The 22,975-nt window shown below is 46.1% G+C and overlaps 1 protein-coding gene across 1 annotated transcript in view; it reads left to right on the forward strand.

Moving 5' to 3' along the window:
- The first annotated feature begins 5,418 nt into the window (after window positions 1-5,418).
- The window catches only part of SRRM4 (serine/arginine repetitive matrix 4), a 145,721-nt gene continuing 128,164 nt past the window's right edge, over window positions 5,419-22,975 (forward strand). Inside the window, exon 1 of the mRNA XM_035016714.1 lies at window positions 5,419-6,024. Coding sequence (XP_034872605.1) covers window positions 5,894-6,024 — 131 coding nt within the window. The 5' untranslated portion in view covers window positions 5,419-5,893. The remainder of the gene's footprint in view (window positions 6,025-22,975) is intronic.

The raw sequence follows: 22,975 nt of genomic DNA on the forward strand, positions 1-22,975 counted from the left end.
GGCGAGAACACCACCATTTTGCAACCTCTAATAAATTAATAAATTAGGCAAAGATCTTTAGTGTCAGTTAGCATGACAAGAAAAGAAAAAAATCACACAGTATTAACCTGGTGGAATTTCTTTTGAACATAAATCTGATTAAACTTCTAGGTCCTACCATCACCTTAACAGGAAATAGAGGGCACAGAGAAACGTTATCAATGCTACAGGCATGCAATCAGGAACATACAGATTAGGGGAAAGTTTGCTAGACAAAGAGCCAAGTTTCTTATCAAAAATAAAGAAGAAAGAATGATGGAATGTGAATATGTGGGAGGGGGGTCGGTTTACAGATGAAAGAATACTTAGGGAGGATGCATCCACCAACGATAAAACCAACAAACAAACCAATAAACAAACACTGAAAGACTGTTGTGGGAAAAGTGGACATTGACTGGATATTTGCGGATATTAAGGAATTATTGTTAATTTTGTCTAATGTGATGATATTGCAGTTATGCTAAAAAAAAAAAGGCAGTTCCTATCTTTTAGAGATACATCCTGTAGTATTTCCAACTGGAATAATACAGTGTCTTGGATTTGCTTCAAAATGCTTTAGAAGTGTGGAAAGTGGGTCAGACTAAGATAAAAAATCAACTATGTATTGATAATCATTGAAATTAGAAATGGATACAGGGGCTCATTATGTTAGCTCCTCTACTTTTGTATATGTTTGAAGTTTTTTCTATAATGAAAAGTTTTTTGAAAAGTGACTCACCTCTTTACCTAACAAATTTACTCAAAGAGGACATTTTAGAAATGAAAAACCAGTATCACATGTCCACAGTGGAAAATAACTATAAAATAAATCCATCGAAAGCAAGGCTATTATTAAATTCTCATTGTCCAAGCTTCTGAATCTGAAGTCATTTTTTTCATTGTTGAAAACTAAGTGCTAAGAGATGTGTTCAAGACCTGTCAAGAAAATCAAGGTATAGAGGTTTACTTCTGGAAGTAACCTAATGGCTAGGAAGAAAATTGATTGAGAAAGGGAATACTTTCTCACCATATATGACCATGCTCCAATATTATTCAATGCTCTCTCTGCCTGGGTACCACCTAAAACTTTTCTGGGGAGTACCACCAGCATTCCAAGGAACACCACTTTGAGAAATAATGGTATAATATCATTGGCTTTTAAAACTGGACAGAATAATTGCATAGAGCACACTCTTCCATCACTATGTTCTCTGGTCTTCAGCCTCTTCCTTGAGTATACTCAACTCTTTTTCAGTTTGATGTCATTGCACATACTGAATCTTCTCACCACTCTAAGACTCAGTTTCCAAATCTGCAAAATTCAGACAATGGTGGTTCATTGCTCATAGAGTTGTTGCAAGGATTAAATGAGGTAATTATATATCAGAGGTTTAGCACAAGTGGTGATTATAAGGTCAAGCATAGTGACATAAACATGATAAGCACAACTATTATTATTATCTGGGACAGCAATGAATGTATGCATCTTGTAGACTCTTGGGAACTATGCAGCCAGGGAATAAAAAGGATTCCTGGTTTATCTATGTTAGCCCAGGGGCATTGGAAGCAGTGTATATCTATGTACTAGAAGAGAAATGGACAATTAACAGCAAAGGTGGGATTCAGATTAGACACAAGGTGGGACTTTCAAGGGGTGAGGATTAGTAAACCCCAATAGTGTAATCGTTTTTTCCTCCCCAAAAGTCTATATGAAGAAATACAGAATCTTGTAATTTGAATAGTTTAGCACAAAGTTTAAAGGCACAAGGAAAGATGAATTGGTCTCACTATCATATTTCCCATTATCTCAGAAATTATTTGAATCATTCACTGTTCATTGGACATCTGGAAATGGGTACAGACTGTCAAGTACCCTGATGTCCCTTGATGCTGGTGGATGATGATCAGTTTCATTGTACTTAGAGAAGTCATGGGCACAGAGAGAGTAAGGATTTTCCCCAAAGTAACACAGTAACATCAGTGAGATGGGATTTGAACTGCTTTAGGTCGAGGGGTAACTATTTCTCTGAGCTGGAGCTGCTGCCTCCTCAGATCACTAGGAGGAAGGATGCATAAGAATCTCTTTAGCTCATGCTCTGAGTGCCTGGATTTGCAACTCCTAGAATCACTTCTCCCTGGTCTCCCCTCTTTCTAATGAAAGAACAATACCAATCAAGCAAAGAAGCATCCTTTAGACATGGATGGCAAATTGATTTTATCTGGAATGCCAACTTCAGCCAGTTAGGGGTAGCTCTTTAAAGAATGTGTTGAGAAGGATTCTGAGGTCTTGTCCCAGCAAGAGTGCCGTAATGGACTGGTGGACTGCTGGTGGACGTTGGCCGCCAGCAGACCACAGAGGACAGGCAGGAACTGCGTGACATACTTGTATTCACTAACCAGCATATTGAAAGGTCGCAATTTATGAGGTGGACTGTTTGCACCTGGGAGGACAGAGCAATTCCCTGAGGGAATGAGAACAAGATGGTTATATTTTGATCAACTGATAGAATAACTGGGGCTTATGTCATATTGGAGAAGACCTACAGCCTAAGTCACATGCAGCAGAATTGCTGCTTCTCTCTGTGCTATGCTTGTGGCAAATATCACTAATCCAGCATAGCAGGCTTTCTGGGACATGACTTCAGAATCTTTCTCAACACATTCTTTAGGTAGCCACTACTAATTGGTTGGTGTCGGCATTCTAGACTTGATAAGGTGAAAAGGAGACAGATGTTAGGCAACAGGGCCCCAGAAGGTGAATTAGACTGTGTACTCCTTCAGGGAAGGGATCATGCCTTGTTTATCATTGAACCCTCCATGCCCGGGATTGTACCTAACCAAGTTGAGGCATTGATGAATGATTATTGAACCAAATAAGGACTTACGATGCCAACAGCTATCAATTTCAACAGCAGCAGCAATAATACCTACCATTTAATGGGCATTTGCTATGAACCGGACACCATGCTAAATCCTTTACAGGGAATATTTCATCTAATCCTCACCACCACCATAGGAAATGTGCATTAATATCTCCATTTCACAGATGGGGAAGCTGAGGCAGAGATTTGTAACTAGCCCAAGGCCATCCAGCTCAAAAGTGGCAGAGCTGGGCTTCATACCGTAGTCTGTCTGACTCTAGAGGCTGTGCTCTTAAAAATGCCAATAAAAACTTCCGTTTTAGTAAACTGTGTTCCAAATACCATTCTGTGCCCCGGACATGCATTCAGTCCTCTAATCCTTACATTTAAACACATGATATTTACTCTCTAGAATCTTCATATTACTGATATGGAAACTTAAGCACAGACATATGAAGTCAATCCTCCATGATCATGTAGTTAGGAAGGGGCAGAGCCAGGATTGAACCCAAGTAGCCTGGCTTTGATGCCTGGAATTTATCACCCAAGATTCACCATTTAGGAGCCTCACCACCACGACTCTATACATGGTTCATTGGTATCTGGTAGTTTTTACACATTTCCACCCGACCATCCCACACTTCACCTTCCTCACCTTTAAAAAGGAGTAAGAGCAGGTACCCCTCCTACCTCTTGCTACAGTTCCGGGGTCAGAAGAGGCAATGTTATGCAAATGGAACTTTATCAACATTCTGGGAACTTAGAACTGGAACAGGCTGAGAGATGTTGATTGATCTTGTGGGGGTAGGATCCCAGCTACATCTCCCCTGCAAGTGACTCAGTTCAGACCCCAAATGTCATGACTAAAGATGGTTTTAAATATCCCAGGCTACTTAAGGGGCCAGTTCTCAATGGCATTTAAGAGGACAGTCACCGTCAGGGTGGGCAGTGGGCCCAAGAATGATAGCAGAGTGGGAAATTTGGGCTGGGGTGTAGGCAGGAGACAAGTAGAACCTACTCTCTACTTTCCTCCTCCTCCAAGCTCCCAGCCCAACCCCACCTTTGGGCTGCTGCAGCCCACTTCAAGAAGCCGGCAAGTGCAGCTCTCGTTGTCGACCAGAAGGGGTCACTGCAGAGCGAGCAGTGCTCTTAGTCACTCTGATAAGCAGGCACACAAATATCCAAATACATACATATCCAAAGCTACACATTTCTGGATCCATACATCCATACCCTTTTTCTCCAGGGCTCTTTCTTCCTTCTCCTCCCGGATCTTATTCTCTTTGCCTTACTTCTCCCCTTTCTCCCCCATGCCCCTCCTGTCCCTTTCAAAGAACTTCTGAAGTTCACGTTGGTACCCAGGTCTCTTGGTCTCTGTCCCTATCAGCATCAGCAAGAAGCATGGGTTTATTCTGGCTGTGGCCCAGACCTGGTGCTAGGTGCTTGGAGGCCTTTAAGAGTTGGCAAGGCCTCCTTCCAGGAATTTGCAACCTGGGGAGTGGGAGTAATAACTCTTCTGGAGATTAAAGGGCTCCAAGGGAGAGATGCACAGAGGGGTCCTGCTACTGTCTCTTTTTCTTAATGAAAACCCTGGGGGTGAAACTAGAGAAATTCTGCCCAGACCCTGTGCCTCTAAGTGTTTATTTGTGATTCTGAGCTCTCACTTTCTGGGATTAGGGTTGAAGTGGGAGGGGGTAGAAGATGGGGAGAGAGACCTAAAAGTAACTATCCCCCTGTAATCCTGATTTCACCCCTCAAATCCCTCTCCCTAAGCGCTTTACTTTTCCAAAAGGGATTCCTTTCCTGAGACAAGCTATGTTAATTTCTTAACCGCTTTTCTGTGGTTGTGGCTAAATTCCCCAGGAGTGGATGGGCTGGGGTGGGGTGGGGGGCACTCTTTCCTTTGGGCGGGTTTGGCAGCGGGGACATTGGGCTGGCTGGCTGTGAGGCACAAAAGAAATCTTCCTTACAGTGCCGCAAGCACAGATGTAACGCTGCGCCCCTCTGCGGGCGGGGACCCGGCTTGGCAGATGGCGAAAAGCCGAATTGGCGAAAAATTGTCCATCAAATGGCACTTTCTGGGTGGTGGGGATCTTGTGCCGCCCAGGCGCAAGGACGAATGCAAGGGACCCCCTTTGCTGGCCCAGGCAGTCCCTCCCAGAAGTGAGAGGGTCAAGTTGGCTTGGGCGGGTAGGTTAAGTTTGGTTTTTTGTTTTTTTTTTTTTACTTCCCCCCCCCACTAGAAGATCTGCCACAAGACTTGCGAAGGGGATTGAGAAGGGAGGTGGCTGGGCCCAGAGGGCACACAAGAAGAGATGGGGGAAGGGGGGAAGGCCTGCTATGGCTGGGGAGGAGAACAGGCTGGGAAGCAGGATGTCCTGCGTGGTTCAGTTCGGGGTGCCGGGATTGCTTCTCTGAGGGGTCAGCGCTGCAACTCTGTCGCCACGGGGCCCTGGTGACAGGCACATGCCCCGCCCTTTCTCCTCCCAAGACCTGCGGGCTTTTGTTATGCAGATGGCGGCAGGAGGCTGTGCCGGAGGAGGAGGAGGAGGGAGTTGGTGGGGAGGAGGAGAGACGGAGGAGTCGGGGGGAGGAAAGTGCAGCTCGCGCGACCAGCCTCCTCTTCCAACGTCACATTGTGCGAGAGACAAAACCCGGGCGCGCCTGAGCTCACACGCGCACGCACACACAGACGACCCCGTCGCCTCTCCTCTCCTGGCGCTGCCGAGAAAGCCAGCCCTCCCTTCCCTTCCTGGGGCGCGGAGGCTTAGCAAGCTCAGAGCTCAGCCCAGAGACAACACAGAAGGCGAAGAAAGACGGCGGATCAGCCTTCTTTCTCCCCTGCCTGCCTGGGCTGAGGCACCCCATCCCCCGCCCTGAACCCCCGATCTCTCCCACCCCACCCCTCTGGGTTTCACAAGGACTGAGCCCGGAGCCGGGTGTGCCCCCATTTGGAATCCACGTTTCAGCACTTTGGACAGCGCCCGGGCGCCCCGGGCCCCTTTGGGTTGGCTATGGCGAGCGTTCAGCAAGGGGAGAAGCAGCTTTTCGAGAAGTTCTGGCGAGGAACCTTTAAAGCTGTGGCCACCCCGCGTCCCGAGAGCATCATTGTCGCCAGTATCACGGCCCGCAAGCCGCTGCCAAGGTAATGACCTCCTTCTTAGCAGGGTAGACCCTGATGGTCCTTCTTTCCTGGCCTGTGTGCCCCTGAGCCCTGAGGGGTGGATGCAGGCAGCTGGGCCAGGGCGCCTGTCTTTTCCCATCACTACTCGGTGTCTCCCGCTGTAACATGGGAACTAATTGCCTGTGTGAGGTGGAAGCTGGTGAGAAGGGACAGGGAGTCTTTAGGGGGAGCAACACTCAGTGGTCTGCTGACCTGGCAGCTGCTATTTGAGAGGTTTTGCTTTCTTGGGGTGGGCGGTGTAGGTGAGATAGGACTTGACTAAGAAACTTTTCTTGGTATCAGAGCTCAGAGGACAGGGGGGCAAAGGAATGGTGGATTTGGGTTGGTTGGGGATGTTGTACAAGAAGAGAAGATGAGGGTTGAACCAGCTCAAGTGGTGTTCAGAGGTAACGGCACATTTCTATACTCAGCTCAGAAACTAGCAAGCTTTGAACATTTTGACAAAAGCCCATATGCTGTTCCCTCAAATACACGCTAAACAGCACCCTCCTCCACGCCTTTCTGGCTGCCACTGCTGCTGAATTCTCTCTTCTCCAGCATCCAAAACCAGTACTCTGAGCTCAAGAGTCAGGGAGGAGCCTTCCAAGATCGTGAAGATGATCTTGGAAGAGTTTTATTTGGTTTTTCAAAAAGGATCTGATTGCTTTGAACTCAAGGATGAGAACAGACCCGTAGATGGTGAAAACAGTGGGATGGGGGAGAATAAGGGAAGAAAAGAAAGAAAGGCAGAAAGAAGGAGAAGAGGAGGTGGGGTGAAATGGAGAGGAGGCTGGGGAGAACATTCCAAGACAGAGAAAAACCCAATTCTTTTCATAAAGCATTCAATTTAGAGGAGTTTGAGAATGAAAGGAAGAAGGCTGTGCCCTCTGTCAGGGAAAATCAAGGCAGTATGAAAACTCATCTTTTGCTGGTGTTGGATGAGTGGTTCGGTGGGAGAAAAAGAACGAAGTGAACCAGGGGAGACCACTTGGAGGATTTATTAATCCTGGCAGGCTCCATTAGAGAGTAGATTGAAAACATGTCTGTGAAAGTGCTTCAGACAGAATGCCTGCTCTGGAACCACGGGATCTGAACTTTCCAGTGGGTGTGGGGTGGGTGACGGGGAATCCTATCTACAGAATCAAACTCAGGCTGGAGAACTTTTCAGAGTCTGATAGGAGCCTAGCTCACACATGTCTTTAGAGAAATGGGTACCCCATGTCGGGAATGGGTGTACACTCGAAGCAGGATGTGGTAGGCTGCAAACAGCAGCCAGTATTTGTGGCTGGGAGGGAGGGGGACACCTTGTGACACAGGCTGGAGAAGGGGAATAAGAACACCAAATGCCGTCCAAGACTGATGTTTCTCTGCTTGGAAAAAGGTTCTTTGTAGAGAATTTTGACGTCAGCAGTTTTATCTTCCTGGGTTTCAGCCATCTATTCCGCCTTTGGAGTACACCTACTGTTGGCAAATCAGGTGCTGTGTGGGCCAAAGAATATGCCCTTGTAGAAGAAACTAAAGACAATTTCATTGAAAACTACATGTGTGGCATTTGGTCCAGAGTCTGCCATATATTTCAGGGATGCAGGAAGAGAGCAGATTCATGGTGGTATTTGAATACAGAAAATGCCTTAAGTCCACCTGACTTGGTACCTTCACCCTTTGCCTATCTGTCTGTTACTGGCATGTCCCTTTATTGGTCATATTCTCAATCATATGAATTGCCCGAAGTCTCCTTACCCTCATGCTTTTTGTAGTATTGTTTAAATCCCAACATAATGCATCTGAGACTCCTAACAATAGCCAACCCTCCTCCCCCAGGTGTCATTTCCCTCTAGGTGTCTTTTAACATCCTGGGTCTCCTTACCCCTGGAAACCACTGCTGGGGTGAAAGTCTGAGTCATAAGCCCCTAATTTATGTCACGTGGAAGGATCTCCTTCAATAGTTCTGTAACAGGTGTGACCCCTCTATAGAATAGATTCCAGTTTTATAGCTGTTACTCCTGGTTTGGGGTGGGAAGTGAGTGGGGAGCATTTGTATCCAAGTCTTCAGGGAAGGCTGGGTTTGAGTCGTCTTTCAACAGACTGTCTATAAAACCTGAATCATCCCCATCCCCGTCCAAGCCAGCCACATCCAGTGAGGTCAGTTTCTGCATCCTTTCTAATGTTGTATGCTTACTTAACAGTGAAAGTACCATGTTTCCAAAGCTGGGTTCTCAGGAAGGAAAGGGACAGAGACACTGGCATTGCATCAGCTGAGCCCCAGTGGCTTCCTCTAGAGGCAGTCTAGGGACTTGGTCTCATCAGAAATGTCATTTAGTTCCATGAGTCAAGACCAGCACTCAGTCAGCAGATCTGTAGATAGATGGGGGAGGGATTGGATGAAACACCAGCCAGTTCTGTTGGTTACACACTTAATACGTGTTTATAGATGAGGGCTACCCCTCCTCTGAATGAACTTCCCCAGAATATTTTAAGTCTATCTCCGAAGATAATTTAGTACCAGGATAGAAGCTTACATTCAATTGGTTGATTTCATAGCAATGTGCATATATCATACAATCACACTCCAAGCAAAACCTCCCCTCGTTCCCCCCGCCCTGCCTTCCTCTCCCCCTCCATGAGGCATACTTGATGAGGCAATAGCTTTATGTGTATCAAATTGCAAGCAGATGTCTGACTCAAATGTCAACGGTATAGCAGAGTGGGAGGCAGTATATCATAGTGGTTAAGAGCTCAGACTTGAGTTTCAGACAAACCTGGATTCTTTTCTAGCTCTACCATTTAGCTGAGTGTCCTAGACAAGAAGCTTTACCTTGCTCAGCCTGTTTTGTCAGCTTGAAATAGAAATAATAGTAGCCATCTCAGACATTGAATTATGAGGACTGAGTCAGGTAAAACACTTTGCACAGTGTGTGGTCCAGAGTGATTGCTTAATAGACATCACTTCTAAAACAAACCGCTCAGTTTATAATGGCCAAAAGAAATCAACATTTCCTTCCAGTATTGTGTTCCTCATGCCTACCCATTTCTCCCCCAAAAGATGCTAGAGTGAACATTGTGGGATTTCAGCTGCTGACAGGCCATGCATTGAGATGGAATTAACACACAGGAGGTGGGGTGGGAGTGGTCCCATCATTGTCTTCCCTGAGGGAAGGTTAGCTGCTTTCTGATAGGACTTCTTTAGTTAGGGGTGGAGGGCTGGTGAAGAATTATCTAGATTCAGAATAGATTGCTATAACATCCTCACAGAGTATTCTTTTCACTTGTGTAGAGATGACCAGGTACTGCCAGTCCAAAGAAGACTCAAACTCCTGAAAAATTAGTTTGAATCCCTAGTTCCGTCAAACCTAGAGTGACTGTATAATTTATTATTCATATCAAGAGTGAAAGGTTTGCTGTGAGTAGTTATTCCAGAATGGAAGATGTAACGGGGACTACCCCAGGCCACCCGGGATGCAGGGTGGCCAAAGTGAATCCTCACCCTATACGAGCTTGAAAGACAGCATGAATCAGTAAGATAGGTGGAGAGTAAGAGACCCCTTTTTTGTCCCCACTGAAGAAGTACAGTCATTTTTCCTGGCATTAATTAATTCTCTTTTTTAATTGTTTGGCCCAGAAAAGTTTGTACCCAAAAAGTTTATGCTCAAAGTGGAAAACTTAAGTGTCTGAGGCTAGACCCAACTGTAATAATCATATCACCGGAATAGTAGCTGAGGACCTAATGAACATGTAAAAACCATTTGAAATTAGCATATCAATTGTTTGTGGATGCAGGAGTGTTTGTAAAGGGCTAGAAAGGCAGCCCTCTTAAATGGAATAAGCAATTCCCTTTACAATTCTTTTGGCAAGCTATTAATTTTCTTCGAAAATCCTCTCTATGCAGAATAGTCCAGAAGCAGACTTCAGCCCAGGTCTGTCCAAAGGATCATAAATTCCAAACTATTGGAGATTTTACTGCATAAAGGGAAAGATGGCCAAATTGTAAGGCAGGAAAAATGCCTTTGAACCATTTAATTCCAGACTCCCCTTTGTGCCAAGAGATCAGTTAGCAAATTTGTGCTGACTCTGTCCTCGGGAGCAGAGTGAGGGGCAGCTGGGAGGTGATTTCCTGACAGCCTGTGGTTAAAAACCAAGGTACTGAGGGTCATGGAGAATGCTTGCCCTGGCGATGAATGATTGTTTTTCTCTGGAAAAGGAGTGTTATTGTTTGGGTCAAACCTTTCTCCTTCTGAAAGGTGAAATTTGCTAAATGTTATACAGGGGTCATTGGGGGGGGGGTGTGCATTATTTCTGACACAGCTGTTTTCACTTGGCAACCGTGCTGTCTTAGAGATTCGGGCTGCAGTAGATACTGAATGAAAGTTGGATGCATTAATTGAATGAGTACACGCGGTCCAAATCCAGTGTCAGATTTGCTCTCTCCCAGCCCACCCCCATTCCTGACAGGCTTGGGATTCTTGATCAACGGCGCCTAAGAGACACACACTCTGCAGATTTGACTCGCACTGGTGTCAGATATAGACGTCTGTTTGGCTGGGGGAGTAGACATGTCGGCTGGTGTGGGTACAGGAGGTTGGACGAAATGCCACCAGGAAGTGCTTTTCAGGGCTGTGTGAGCCTTGATGAACTCCACCCCCACTCTAGGCCACCAGAAAAAAATGGGGGACACCCCTAAAAGCCTAACTCCTGTGATGAGGAAAGAAGCCTCCATTGTGCGCTTCCTGCTCTTGTGAGCACCTCAGGCATGCCGCCGGGGCACGATAAATTTTTAAAAATATCCTTTCTTCCAGAGTGACTGGATTTACCTTCCTGTGGGGTGGAAGGACTTTCAGGGGCTTAATAAAACCAGAGTTTTAAAATTGCTCGTTACCAAGACTTTCTTTGAGGTGTGAGAGAACACTTCTGGGGAGAAAGGGGAATGGTGAAGAACTTGGGCTCTGAAGTCAGATCTGCTCAGGCTGAAACCTTGCTGTGCTACTTTCCTACCTTTGGACTCTGCTAATCACTTCACCTTCCCTGTGCCTCAGTTTGCCCACCTGCGTGAGACTGAGCTCACAGGGTTGTGGTGAGGAGTAGACGAGGTGATTCATGTAAAGGACATGGCACAATGCCTGGCACAGACCAGGAGCTCCATCAACAATGCTCTTGTTGCCCTGACGTGAGTTACCCCAATGAGATGTTGGGAGAGAGCCACACCCCTCTGCACCTGGGCTGGGTGAGTTGCCTGGTGGTGACGGTGGGGCTTCCTTGGCCTCGCCACCTGACCACCTCAGTGCTCTGTATTCGTTTTTGAATGTGGTTTTGGCATTCCCTAAGGAGCCACTGGAGATGTGTAGAGCTGTTCAAAAAAATCTGACAGACCCTGATGGCAAGCTAATCAAAAACACTTGTTTCCTTTTACTATTTATTTGCAGATGCTGGTGACTTTTGGCAGGAACTTGACCTTCTCAATCTTGGTTTCCTCATCCATAAAATGGGGCTAATAATAGCAGCCCCCTCCAAGAGCTGTTGAGAACACTGAATGGGCTAATTTATGGAAAGTGCTGTTTGGCACAGAGGAAGGGCTCCATCAATGTTAGCTCTTACTATTAATAATAAATTATAGTTTTTATTATTACTACATGCCAGGCCCATCAAAGAGGAAAAGATGAATGAAATGCAATCTCTCCCTGGGAGGGCCTCGAAGTTTAGTGGCAAAGGTGGACACAAGGCACCAGTAGGAATGGCATGAGGCAGACGGTCCTAAGTACTGTAATATGGGTAGGGATAAAGAAAAAGGGTTGTGGAAAACCAGAGGAGGGAGGCACCCTCCATGAGGCATGGAGTCCCTTGCTTATAGTCACACAGCTATCCTTAGTGGGCTGATCTGTGAAATGGGAATGATTCTTTTATTTCATCAATTTTACCTACAAATGCAAGGAATGATCAGAATGAATAAGGCCTTTGTTGCTAGTAGAGTCTCAAAAGAGACTTTTTTTTTTTTTCTCCCCAGAAGAAAAAACAATTTAAACTTTCTGGAGGGGACATCATCTGCTGGGGGGCTCAGAGTAAGTGCTAATGAAGGGGGATTGTGGAAAGGAACTGCCCTGATTGTATAAAATTTCCAACTCCTCTGTCATTGGCTCAAGGATGAAGACTCTGGTGTGGACCATTAGGTTTCTTGTCCTTCGTGGTCTAGCTCTGGCTAAAACAAAATCCAGTCTGCATTCCTTGAGCAGCCACCAATGGTGTTGGGATTGGAGTGAGCCCACACGTGTCAAAGAGAAAATAAGCCACAGGGAATGAATCACAAAAGGGAAGAAGCCGCATGTGGCTAAAAAATAAAGTCATGCTTTCATTCATTGAACAATTTTATTGAGCTCCTACTCGATATAGCAGTGAACAACACCAAGCCCCTGCTCTCATGAGGGAGAAAGGTGATAAATGAAGAAACAAGGTAATAAATGAAGAAATCATAGAAGGTCAGGTTACAATAAGTGTTATAAAGAAGAATAAAGCAGGGGAAAGAGATAGAGGGTGAGGATGGGGCTGCTTTGTTGGATGGAGTGGTCAGGGACCTGGGTGAATGGAGGGAGCAAGCCATGAGGATAACCGAGGGGAAAGGGTTTTTGAGACAGGGAACAGCAAGTGCAAGGGCCCTGAGGTGTAAGCATGCTTGTTGTATTTAAAGATAGCAAGGAAGTCAGTGTGGCTGGAGCAGAGTGAGTGAGGGGAAGACTAACGGGGGATGACTCCCTAGATGGAGGCAGGAAACATTTCAAGCAATTAACATAGTAAGCCAGTTAAGGACTTCCCAGGTCCTTGGTTCCTAGGCTGGGAGCATGGAAGGGGTCACAGGAGGGGCTCCTGCTCTCTCAGTCAGGATCCTAGGTCTGATCTGCTTCTATTGGCTCCTCTCCTTGACTCAAAGGCAGCCAGGATGACTTTGAATAGCAGCATTAGAAGCTTAGCTGGGCCCCTGCATGTGTTATGGACAAGCATGAAATTTACAATCTCTCTGATTGTGATCAATCAGATTAGGAAATTGAAAAACACACTGTTTAGACTTCCAAATAGCAGTGGCAAATCTTGTTCCCATGATGGTGAGGGTTTGGTCTATCTCTCATATCCATGCATGCAGATCTAGACTATCCCTCTCACCCAGCCGCCCCCCGTCATGGTGCACCTTTGAAGCTACAGTTTGCTTACTCTCCATCTCTCTCTCTCTCTCTCTCTCTCTCTCTCTCTCTCTCTCTCCCCCTCTCCCTCCCTCCCTCCCTCCCTCCCCCATCTTCATTGGAGATTTTGCTGAGGGAGCTCCCATATGCCACAGCCTGTGTGCGGAGCTCCATGAAATAAAACACGAATTAAGATGTCATAGAGACAAAGCCAAACCAAATACAGAACAATGCTGAACCCTAAAACAGTCATTAAGTAATTCACGTCTCCATGTGTCTGTTCAAAACAAATATTAAGATCCTCTGGACGCAAATGTTTCTCATCAGGAGAATCCCCCCATTGCCGGATTCCCTGGGCTTACATCCCGCTGACAGCTTCGCTGAGCAGAAACACCAGTGGATCACTGTTCTCCGGCTTCATTAAAAGTTAAGCTTAGGCAAGTGAGCTGGAATTTTATAAGACAGTCCCCACTCCTTTGGGGGGAGAGGTGCCATCTGGGCCTGAAATGTGTGTCTTCATGGTGTGCACGCTCACTCATGGTGCAAAGTGGGTGCCGAGCTCCTTCTGTCATTATGTGCCCAGCCCTGTGCCAGTGAGCAAGCATGTTTTATCCATTGCCTCATTCCATTTTCACAAGAACTCTGGGAGAGAGGTGTTTGAAAGGCTGTTTTATAGACGAGAAAGCGAGGCTCAGAGGTTGGAAGTGACCTGCTCAAGGACACCTGGCTGGTAAGAGGCAGAATTGGGATAAGAAGCCAGAGCTCTTGACTGATGTGTGTCGAGTCTAGTATGCTTTGCAGAGGAAGAACACCTGAGACCAGGGAGGTGGTGAGGCATGGCTTGTGCAAGGCCACACTGTTCGTAAGAGGTGAAACTGGGATCTGAACTCGGGTCTGCCTGACGGCAACTATAGTTCTTCTCTACCTCCTGTACCTCCTGTCGCTGTGGTTTGGCTTTTAAGATTGTGGGTGTTTTTGTCTCATTTTGCTCATCTTGTTTTATGTCCAGTCAGCTTAGGCAATAGCTATTTGTTATAATCCCAACTCACCCCACTCTCTGTAACACTGCCTTTCTCTGTCCATACCCTCCATACCCGTTCTCCACATCGAGCTAGAAGAACCTTTTCGAAAGGCAAGTCAGCCCATACACACCCCCTCCACCCCTCTGAAAGCCCTCCATCGCTGTCCTTTGGTTTGCAGAATACAGAGCTGACCCCCTGTGAAGGCCTAAAGACTCTCCAGCCCAGCGTCTGTCTGCCAACCTACCCAAGATTGTTTCTGAAATGCTGCCCCTTACTCCCTCTGTTCGGCCACACCCCTCTCCTTTCAGTAACTCAAATTTTCCGTGCCCTTTCTGCCACCGGGCCTTTGCACATGATGCCAGGAAAGCTGTCCCTCTCCCCTGGTGCCTAATTTATACCTACTGCACTTTCAGACCTTAGCTCAAATGTCATTTCCTTGGGGATCCCTTCCATAATGCTCTAGACTAAGTCACACCTTGAATTACAGACTTTCTTATCATGGCAGGTACCTCTCGGCTCTCAACATGCTTATGATTTTATATTGATTTGTGAGACCCATGTTAAAGTATACCTCTCCTAAGAGACTGAAAGCATCATGGGGATGGGGACTATGTCTGTGTGCTCCTTGGTGTATCTCTTTCACCTGATACACTGCAGGGGGCCAAACACTTGTTGGTTGAATGCACGAATTATAACACTTTCCCCTCATCAAGTCGCTGGCACACCTAATAGTCTGAAGCATATGGAAATGCCAATATTAAAAAACAGCAAAGTTAATTCCTTTGATTTGCAAGAGAAACATTTGAACTGCTGGCGGCGTGGGGGTGGGGTGGGGGACCATGTCTGTCTCATTCCTTGCTGTATCTCAGCACCTAGGACAGTGGTCCATGGTTGGGGATCTTTACATATTTGTTGAATGAACAAATAATGAGGGCATGCAGGAATATGCATGTGGTACTGATGAGGAAACTCGGGGACTTACAGAGGTACAGCATCAGAATTTTAGAGCTAAAGGGATTTTTGAGATCATCCAATCTCATTGTACATGGGGAGGTCTGAGGGATATGTCTTATAGTATGTGTAATGATGTATTAGAACCACAGTGTTCGGGCGCCTGGGTGGCTCAGTCGTTAAGCGTCTGCCTTCGGCTCAGGTCATGATCCCAGGGTCCTGGGATCGAGTCCCACATCGGGCTCCCTGCTAGGCAGGAAGCCTGCTTCTCCCTCTCCCACTCCCCCTGCTTGTGTTCCTGCTCTCGCTATCTCTCTCTCTGTCAAATAAATAAAAATCTTTAAAAAATTTAAAAAATTTAAAAAATCATTTAAAAAAAAACCACAGTGTTCATGTATAATTCGTAAATAATACACATGTATATGGGGGTTTCATTCTCAAAATTTCTTACTGAGAGAGATATGAGATCAAAAGATCTTTAGGACTCACTACTCTAGTTCAGATCCCCATTTTGCAGATGGGGAGACTGAGACCCACAAAGGGGGAGGGGTTGCCCGACGTTCATAGCCTGAGTCAGCCTGAGTGAGCTCTGGGTTCAGTGAAGTGGTGTTTGCCCAATGTCATGTTTGTGTTTGAATTTCCCTGCTGTGATCAGGTGGCCAGACACTGCTCTCTCTTGCCACCCTACCCCCTGTGGGGAGATACGGCATCCTGCCTCCATAAAGACCTCCTGTGGCATATGCTGCCCGAAGCCTGGTCTGGGGATCCTGATGAGATGTCCGTCTGTACCCAGCCTGTGCCTAGCAGAGCAGGTGAGCAGCACCGGCTGTTTCTGGGATCATGTTTCAGAGCTTCCAGCTGATAAGGAGGCTTTTGTTTGGCTGGCCTGCCTTCCACAGCCAGGTGGCAGGTGATTCTGGGGCTCAGCCCACTCCCATAGGGGTAGGTGTCTGGGCAGTGGTGCAGGATGGACTCAGGGCCACTGTTTACCATGTGGATAATGTTTCCAACAGGAACCCATTGTTGTAACAGCACCTTCCATTGGTCAGCTCCTTACAAACCAGCATCACCTTGCTGTGGCATTTAGCCAGCAGCCAGGATGGGAGGGCCAGAGGAGGCCTTTGAGGAACTCACATTCAGCCTTTTCATTTTATTGATGGGGAGACTGAGGCACAGAAAGAGCAAAGGGCACTCCATGGAGCATCAGAAAGTTAATGCCAGAGTGATAGCTGAAATGTGGCCCACTTGACACCTAGTCCTAAGATACCACACTGCTCAGAGTTCCTTGGGGAAGAAGGCAGAAAAACGAATTTATTCCCATTTTACAAATAGGACAAGTGAGGCTCAGAGATGTGAAATGACTTGCCTAAAGTCACATCATGAAATCATGCTACATCCTCATCTTTGTTCTCATTCAGTCCTCACAACAGTAAGTGTCCCTTGTGTGTCCCTCTCACAGATGAGGAAACTGAGGCTCAAGGTCTTATAAAGACCCAGAATAAACTCCAGGTCTCTTGACTCCCTCCCACTGTGGGACAACATCTCTGACCCCAAGAGCTTGCACACCCAGCATGGATCCAAATTCATTCCTGTCAGAAACAAAGAATCGTGATTGCCAGGATCCCTTTTTTAATTTGTGCAAAGGTATTTTACATCTCCCTTCTGATTGTTCATTCATACCTTCATCCAACACAGGACTTCTACTATAGGCAAAGCATAATGATGAATGCAATTTTCTCTTACTGTCAAGCTGTTTACATTTTAGTAGGGGAGACATGTCTATAAAGAACCAGCATTTAGCAGGCAGCGCAGGAGTTAATATCATCAAAAAGTGAATCAAATTCTGAACAGATAGGGCACCTGGGTGGCTCATTTGGTTAAATGTCTGCCTTTGGCTCAGGTCACGATCCCAGAATTCTGGGATCGAGCCCCATGTCGGACTCCCTGCTCAGTGGGGAGCCTACTTCTCCCTCTCCCTCTGCCACTCCCCCTGCTTGTGTTCTCTCTCACTTCTCTCAAATAAATACATAAAATCTTTAAAAAAGTCTGAACAGATAAAGTGACCTGCCCAAGGTCATACAAGGTAGTTGTGATGCCATGCAATTTTAGATCTCTCCTATTCATAAACCAAGCTCTATGCTAGGCAGTTTGTAGATATTATTCACTATATCCTCACCCCAACCCTGTGCAAGAGATACCATTGTCCCCATTTTGTAGGTGGTAGAAGCTCAGGATTTAAGCAACTCAGCCAAGGTTATCACCGTGTAAGGGTCAGAGTTAGGATCACAGCCCAGATTTGCTGCTCCAGACTTTTCTCTTACCCAACACTTTCTTCCCCAGAGGCATGATACAGAGCAAAAAAATGTCACTGGTGAGGGCTAGCTATTCTCCTACTTTTAAATTTCTAGATGATCACTCTAGTGGAGGCTTGCCCCAAGACTGGGCTCAGGCAGAGGGGAGAAGGGACTGCCCAGCAGCGAGGCTGACCTCACAGGGCTCAGGGCTTGGTGAGGGCTTGCCCTGGGGTATTGATGGTCTCCTCCCACAATGGGCAATAACTCAGAAGGAGAATCAGCCAGCGGGAAGTGCCTTTCATGCTAGAAGTGCTCTTCCCAGCAAGAGGATTATCGAACCATCCATGAAGAGGGATAACCCTTCAAGACAAGGAGACAAGCGATATTGGTAGTTAACCATATGTTTTCTTGACCAGAGCTAAACTCAGAGATGGCAGTGCAAAGGACCACAAGCTGAATCATTGGTGTTGAGGAAGAGGGTGGGATAATAGATATTTGGTAAGCACCAGGATTTCATACTTCTTTGCACTAACCTGGGGAGTGACTAAAAACAGCCTTATATTGTAAGTGAGAACACAGGTCCAGAGAGGTTATTTTACTTGTCCCAGTTTGCCCAGCTTGGCAGAACTTGGACCATTGACCATCAGTTCATGCATATTACCGTGGAGACATCCAGCATTCCTGCCCCACAGCACCATTCTGGTCTTGTGGGTCCCCTCCCCGCCTCCACTCTGTCTCTCCTCTCCCTAGCCTGGAGGCAATCTCTTTCTACTCTGGAGAAGTCTTTCTTTCTTTGTGTTTCTTCAAGACTCTCTCCTAAGTCCATAAATCCCCTTTGCCTGCAGGCTTTGACTTTTCCAAAAAGCAAAAGCTGAAAACACTCATATTCTTCCTGTTTTCAGCCCTGACACATGCCTCCCCTGAGGCAAGGAGGGTAGAACCCACTCTGCTTAAATGGTTAAAAAAAAAAAAAACAAACAAACAAAGGAGAAAATACAGGGAGGAAAAAAACCATATAGGTTAGGTCAGTATCTCAAACTATTATCCCACTTCACCTCTCCTTAAACCCTGTAAGCTTTTGAGATGGTACTATTAGGATCTCCAATCAACAAGTGAGGAAGCTGAAGTTCAGGAGGATTATGTGACTTCTCCAAGGTAACACAGCCAGAAAGTAGATCCAGGATTCAAACTCCAGCTTGTAAGGCTCCAGTAATCAAGATTTTAAACACCATGTCCCACTAATACACTACCTGTGAGAAAAAAAAAAAAAATTAAGATTGTCCAGAGATGGGGGCGCCTGGGTGGCTCAGATGGTTAAGCATCTGCCTTCGGCTCAGGTCATGATCCCAGGGTCCTGGGATCGAGCCCCGCATCGGGCTCTCTGCTCCACGGGAGGCCTGCTTCTCCTTCTCCCTCTCCCACTCCCCCTGCTTGTGTTCCCTCTCTTGCTGTGTCTCTCTCTGTCAAATAAATATAATCTTTAACAACAACAACAACAAAAAGATTGTCCAGAGATGAGGATCTGGGATTCCCCAGATCATTCAGCAGGTCAGCAGAATGGGACCCAGCTGGCTGATCACAGGCACAACAATGTGCACCTACATTTAATGAGCATCCCCTGCATGCATCTGACCTGTGCTCATGCTCTTCAGTCTCTAAGGAGGTTATACTCAATTGAATACGGAATAAAGTTCCAGAGAAGAAAGAGACATTCCTTAGAGTGTCAGCCAAACTATAGACCCTTGCACCTGAGTAGGGACAGGAGGCAAGGAGGTTCCATAGAAAGGTTCCATAGAAAGTGTCAAAGAGAGGCGCCTGGGTGGCTCAGTCGTTAAGCTCAGGGAGCCCCGCATCTGGCTCCCTGCTCAGTGGGAAGCCTGCTTCTCCCTCTCCCCCTCCCCCTGCTTGTGTTCCCTCTCTCACTGTCTCTCTCTGTCAAATAAATAAAATCTTAAAAAAAAAAAAGAAAGAAAGAAAGTGTCAAAGACTTCAACTAATTGGTAGTAGTTGCCTGAAACCCTGTGTTGAGATGGCTTCTGGGGATGTATCTGAGATCAGTAGCAAAGAGTGTTCTGATCTATTAGTGATGTCTGTCATTGGTGCAGGAAAGGGAGGCGGCAGTATGCATGCTATATATTTACCCTTCCCAGGATGGGAATGCTACAGCTCTTGGAAGGAGCAGATCAAGTACCAACCATTGACCACTTACTATGCTGTTGGTGCCATGCTTTCTACATTCATTGTTTCAATTACTGTGGATTGCAGGGCCCCCTCTCTCCCCCATTCTACAAATGAGAAAAACAGAACCTCAGAAGGGTGAAGTTAGTTTCCCAAGGCTAAAGAAGCTAGTCAGTGGCTAACCAGCTCTGATAACTACTGGTAAATACGTAAGCCATTAGGCCGATGAATAGACTTTCAATAGATGGGCAATCCCAGAACGCGGTAATTAGTGTGGAAATGTATATATTTGGCCAGAGGGCTTTGTCTTGTTTTTCTCCATACATTCAGCCCCTAGCACAGGGCCCAGCAAACAGCCGACACCCCTTGCGTATTTACTTGGAACTGTGAGCAGTCCCTGTGCTAGACGCCCTCAGGGGGACGGTTCAGAGAGGAAAGAGATTCAGCTGCGCATATAATGAAAGGGAAGACAGGCTCAAGGGCCAGCCTGCCCACTGCTGATTCTCAGATGCCAAGCTAAGTGGACACATTTCACGATCTCCTCAGGCACGTCAGGGAGCTGAAAAGCAGGACGAGGAGGAGGAAACGGGTGTCCTGCACCAAGGGAGCTATTTCTGGCTTTGTGTTCTACCAGCAGGAGGCTGGAAGGCTGCAGGAGCCAGATCTGCTGCTGGGGCTTACTCAGAGTCAGGACAATGCCAGTTTCTTCTTGCCTGGAGCACCTGAATGCCATGCAGGAGGGGGAAGGCAGTGGGGAGGGGTGTCCTCATGGAGCCAGGTCCTCTCCTGCCACATCTCTTCCCAGCTGTGTCCAGCCCCTGTTAAGTTCGGGGGTGATTTATCTGATCTGCAGAGTTGGCATGTTTCAAATTATGAAAGCGTCGTGTGATGGGTAGAATGATTTTTTTTTCCTGTTTCGCAGATGAGAAAACTAAGACTAATCGAGTTATTTATAATAATAGCCGCACAATTACAACAGTGTAAGTCAGATGTTATATGCTAAGCATTATTCCGTATGTGCTAACTCACTGAAGCTTCATGATGCCCTAGGAGGCAGGGAATATTCATGTCCCTGTTTTGCAGAGGAGAAAACTTGAGATTTAGAGGGGTCAAAAGTTCATCAGACCCAGCCCCATCTGATTCCAGTGCCATCAGACCCAGTCCCATCTATTCTAGTCCCCTCTGATTCCAGTCCCATCAGACCCAGTCCCGTCTGATTCCAGAGCCTGTGTCCTCAACCTCCATGCTGTACAGCCTGCCTCTGGACCAGCTCACTCACTTATTAATTAATAATTTGCATTCATATAGTGTTTTACATTTTCCAAATACTTTATGGATATTTGTGCTTTTGACCTGTGCTCTCATACAATAAGGTAGGTGGAAGAGGTATTCTTTTTGCTTCCCGTCCTTTGACACATCAGAAATGGTGCCTGGGGTTGGAAAGGTGCTTCTGCTCTGCTCTGTACTGTGCTTTGTACAGTACATATGACATATATGATACTTTGAATAGTACAGCAAAGTACTGTACTGTATTTTTCTTCCCCAAGCCTCAATTTTATCATCTCTAAAATGGGGGAAATGACTTTCTTCCAAGGTTACTGTGAGCATTGGCGATGATAAACTGAAAGAGCCTAATATACCTGGCACATTAAAGAAGAACCCAGTTCCACCTTGGAGTCTACCATTTTATAGGAGTGAGTAAATACTTCTCTTGCTGGTTTTCTTTAAGGATGGGGATGAACAGTTACCAGGTGACTGGCTGAAGTTAGCCTGGTCATCTGTAACTGAGAAGTCATGCCAAGTTTATTCTTAGCATCCTCTTCTTTCCCATGTACAACTGGTCATCGGAAAGAAAGGGACTCAGACCCAGGAGCCATGAAATCGCCACTCTATTTAATCCCAGTGGACTCTGCATTTCCAGTGACGGGTCCTGTATTCAAGACCTTGGTGGTGTTGGTTTCTACTTGGGCAAATCCAGACCAGAGCTTTAGCCAGCATTGGGTTAAACTTTTGTTAGGTGCAAGAGGCATCTCTGAAAAAGTAGAGGCAAAAAGAACACAGAAAATGTATTTACCATTGGAACATAGATTTTGTGATTACAAGTCATCTGGCCGTGCACAGCCCTATCCTGAGCTATAATTATGCTTGTTCTGAGTTTTCTCAAGAAACAGCTAGAGATGGAGGCATTTTGCCAGAGCCTAACCTAAGTGAAACCTTAGCACTGTCTGTAGTCATGGGATTATTTGACCATTGGAACCTAGGAGGCAGTGCCACTGGAGAGATGGGGACTTCCTTCCACCCACTCCCCTTCTTTCTTATGAATCCCTCAGACCACTGCAGTCAATTCCTAGCACTCCTTTTTCCAAGGAACATATTCTCTGACCAGGAGAGAATGTCTACTGGCTGATACCATTTGGACTCAAAGAATAAGCAGAATAGATGTCGCCTTGGATGTTTCAAGGCCATTAAATGAGAGAAGAGTAGTGAGGGTAGGCAAGAATGACAGCTATAAGAGATAAACCCTGGGATCTCAGTGGCTTAATATGATCCAGTCATGTCCTGTTCCTGTCTTAGTCCTCTGTGGGTTGAAGAAGGGTTTTGCTTCATGTAGCTATACAGGGACCCACCTCCATGACATGGCTTCAGGGTTATAAGGCATGATTCAGCTGAAAGATGAAGAGAATGAACTGAGGTAGAGAAGTCCCACTTGGTCTTAACTGCTTCGACCGGGAAGTGATCCAACACTTCCATTTACATTCCATTGCTGGAAGCTAGTCACAAGATCCCATCGAGGTGCCAAGAGAGCTGGGAAGTATAATCTAGTAGCGTCTGGGTAGAAAGGAAATGGAGTTTGGTGCCGTCCTCTCTGCCTATATTGGAATTGCCTATCATTCCTGGAATCACATACTAGTGTGAGCGTCTGAGGACTGTCTGTTAAGTTTTTTCTTCATATGAGAGGAAGAGGGAAGGAAAAATAAATTACTGTTCACTGAGCATTTACTTTGGTCCAGGCACTATGCCAAACTCTTCATATGCATTAGCATGTTTAATGTATTAACTCTGTCAAGTATATGTTGTTGTTCCCATTTTATAGACAAGGAGAGCCCCAAAGAAAGGAAGTAATTGTTCACGATCACACAGCTAGAAATTTCTGGTGCTAGGATTTGAATGTAGGTCTTAACCAATAGACCACACTGCCTAGGTGAAGTGCAACGTTCAAGGGTTTCAGGGAGGATTAAACGTCATGATAGACAAAGCAATCAGCCAGGGCATGGCCCACCATTAACACTTAATTAATGTTGGTTACAAAGAAGAAAACAGGAAAAGA

Source organism: Mirounga leonina, unplaced genomic scaffold (assembly GCF_011800145.1).
Source record: "Mirounga leonina isolate KUSES-001 unplaced genomic scaffold, KU_Mleo_1.0 Mir_171, whole genome shotgun sequence".
Classification (NCBI taxonomy): Eukaryota; Metazoa; Chordata; class Mammalia; order Carnivora; family Phocidae; genus Mirounga; species Mirounga leonina.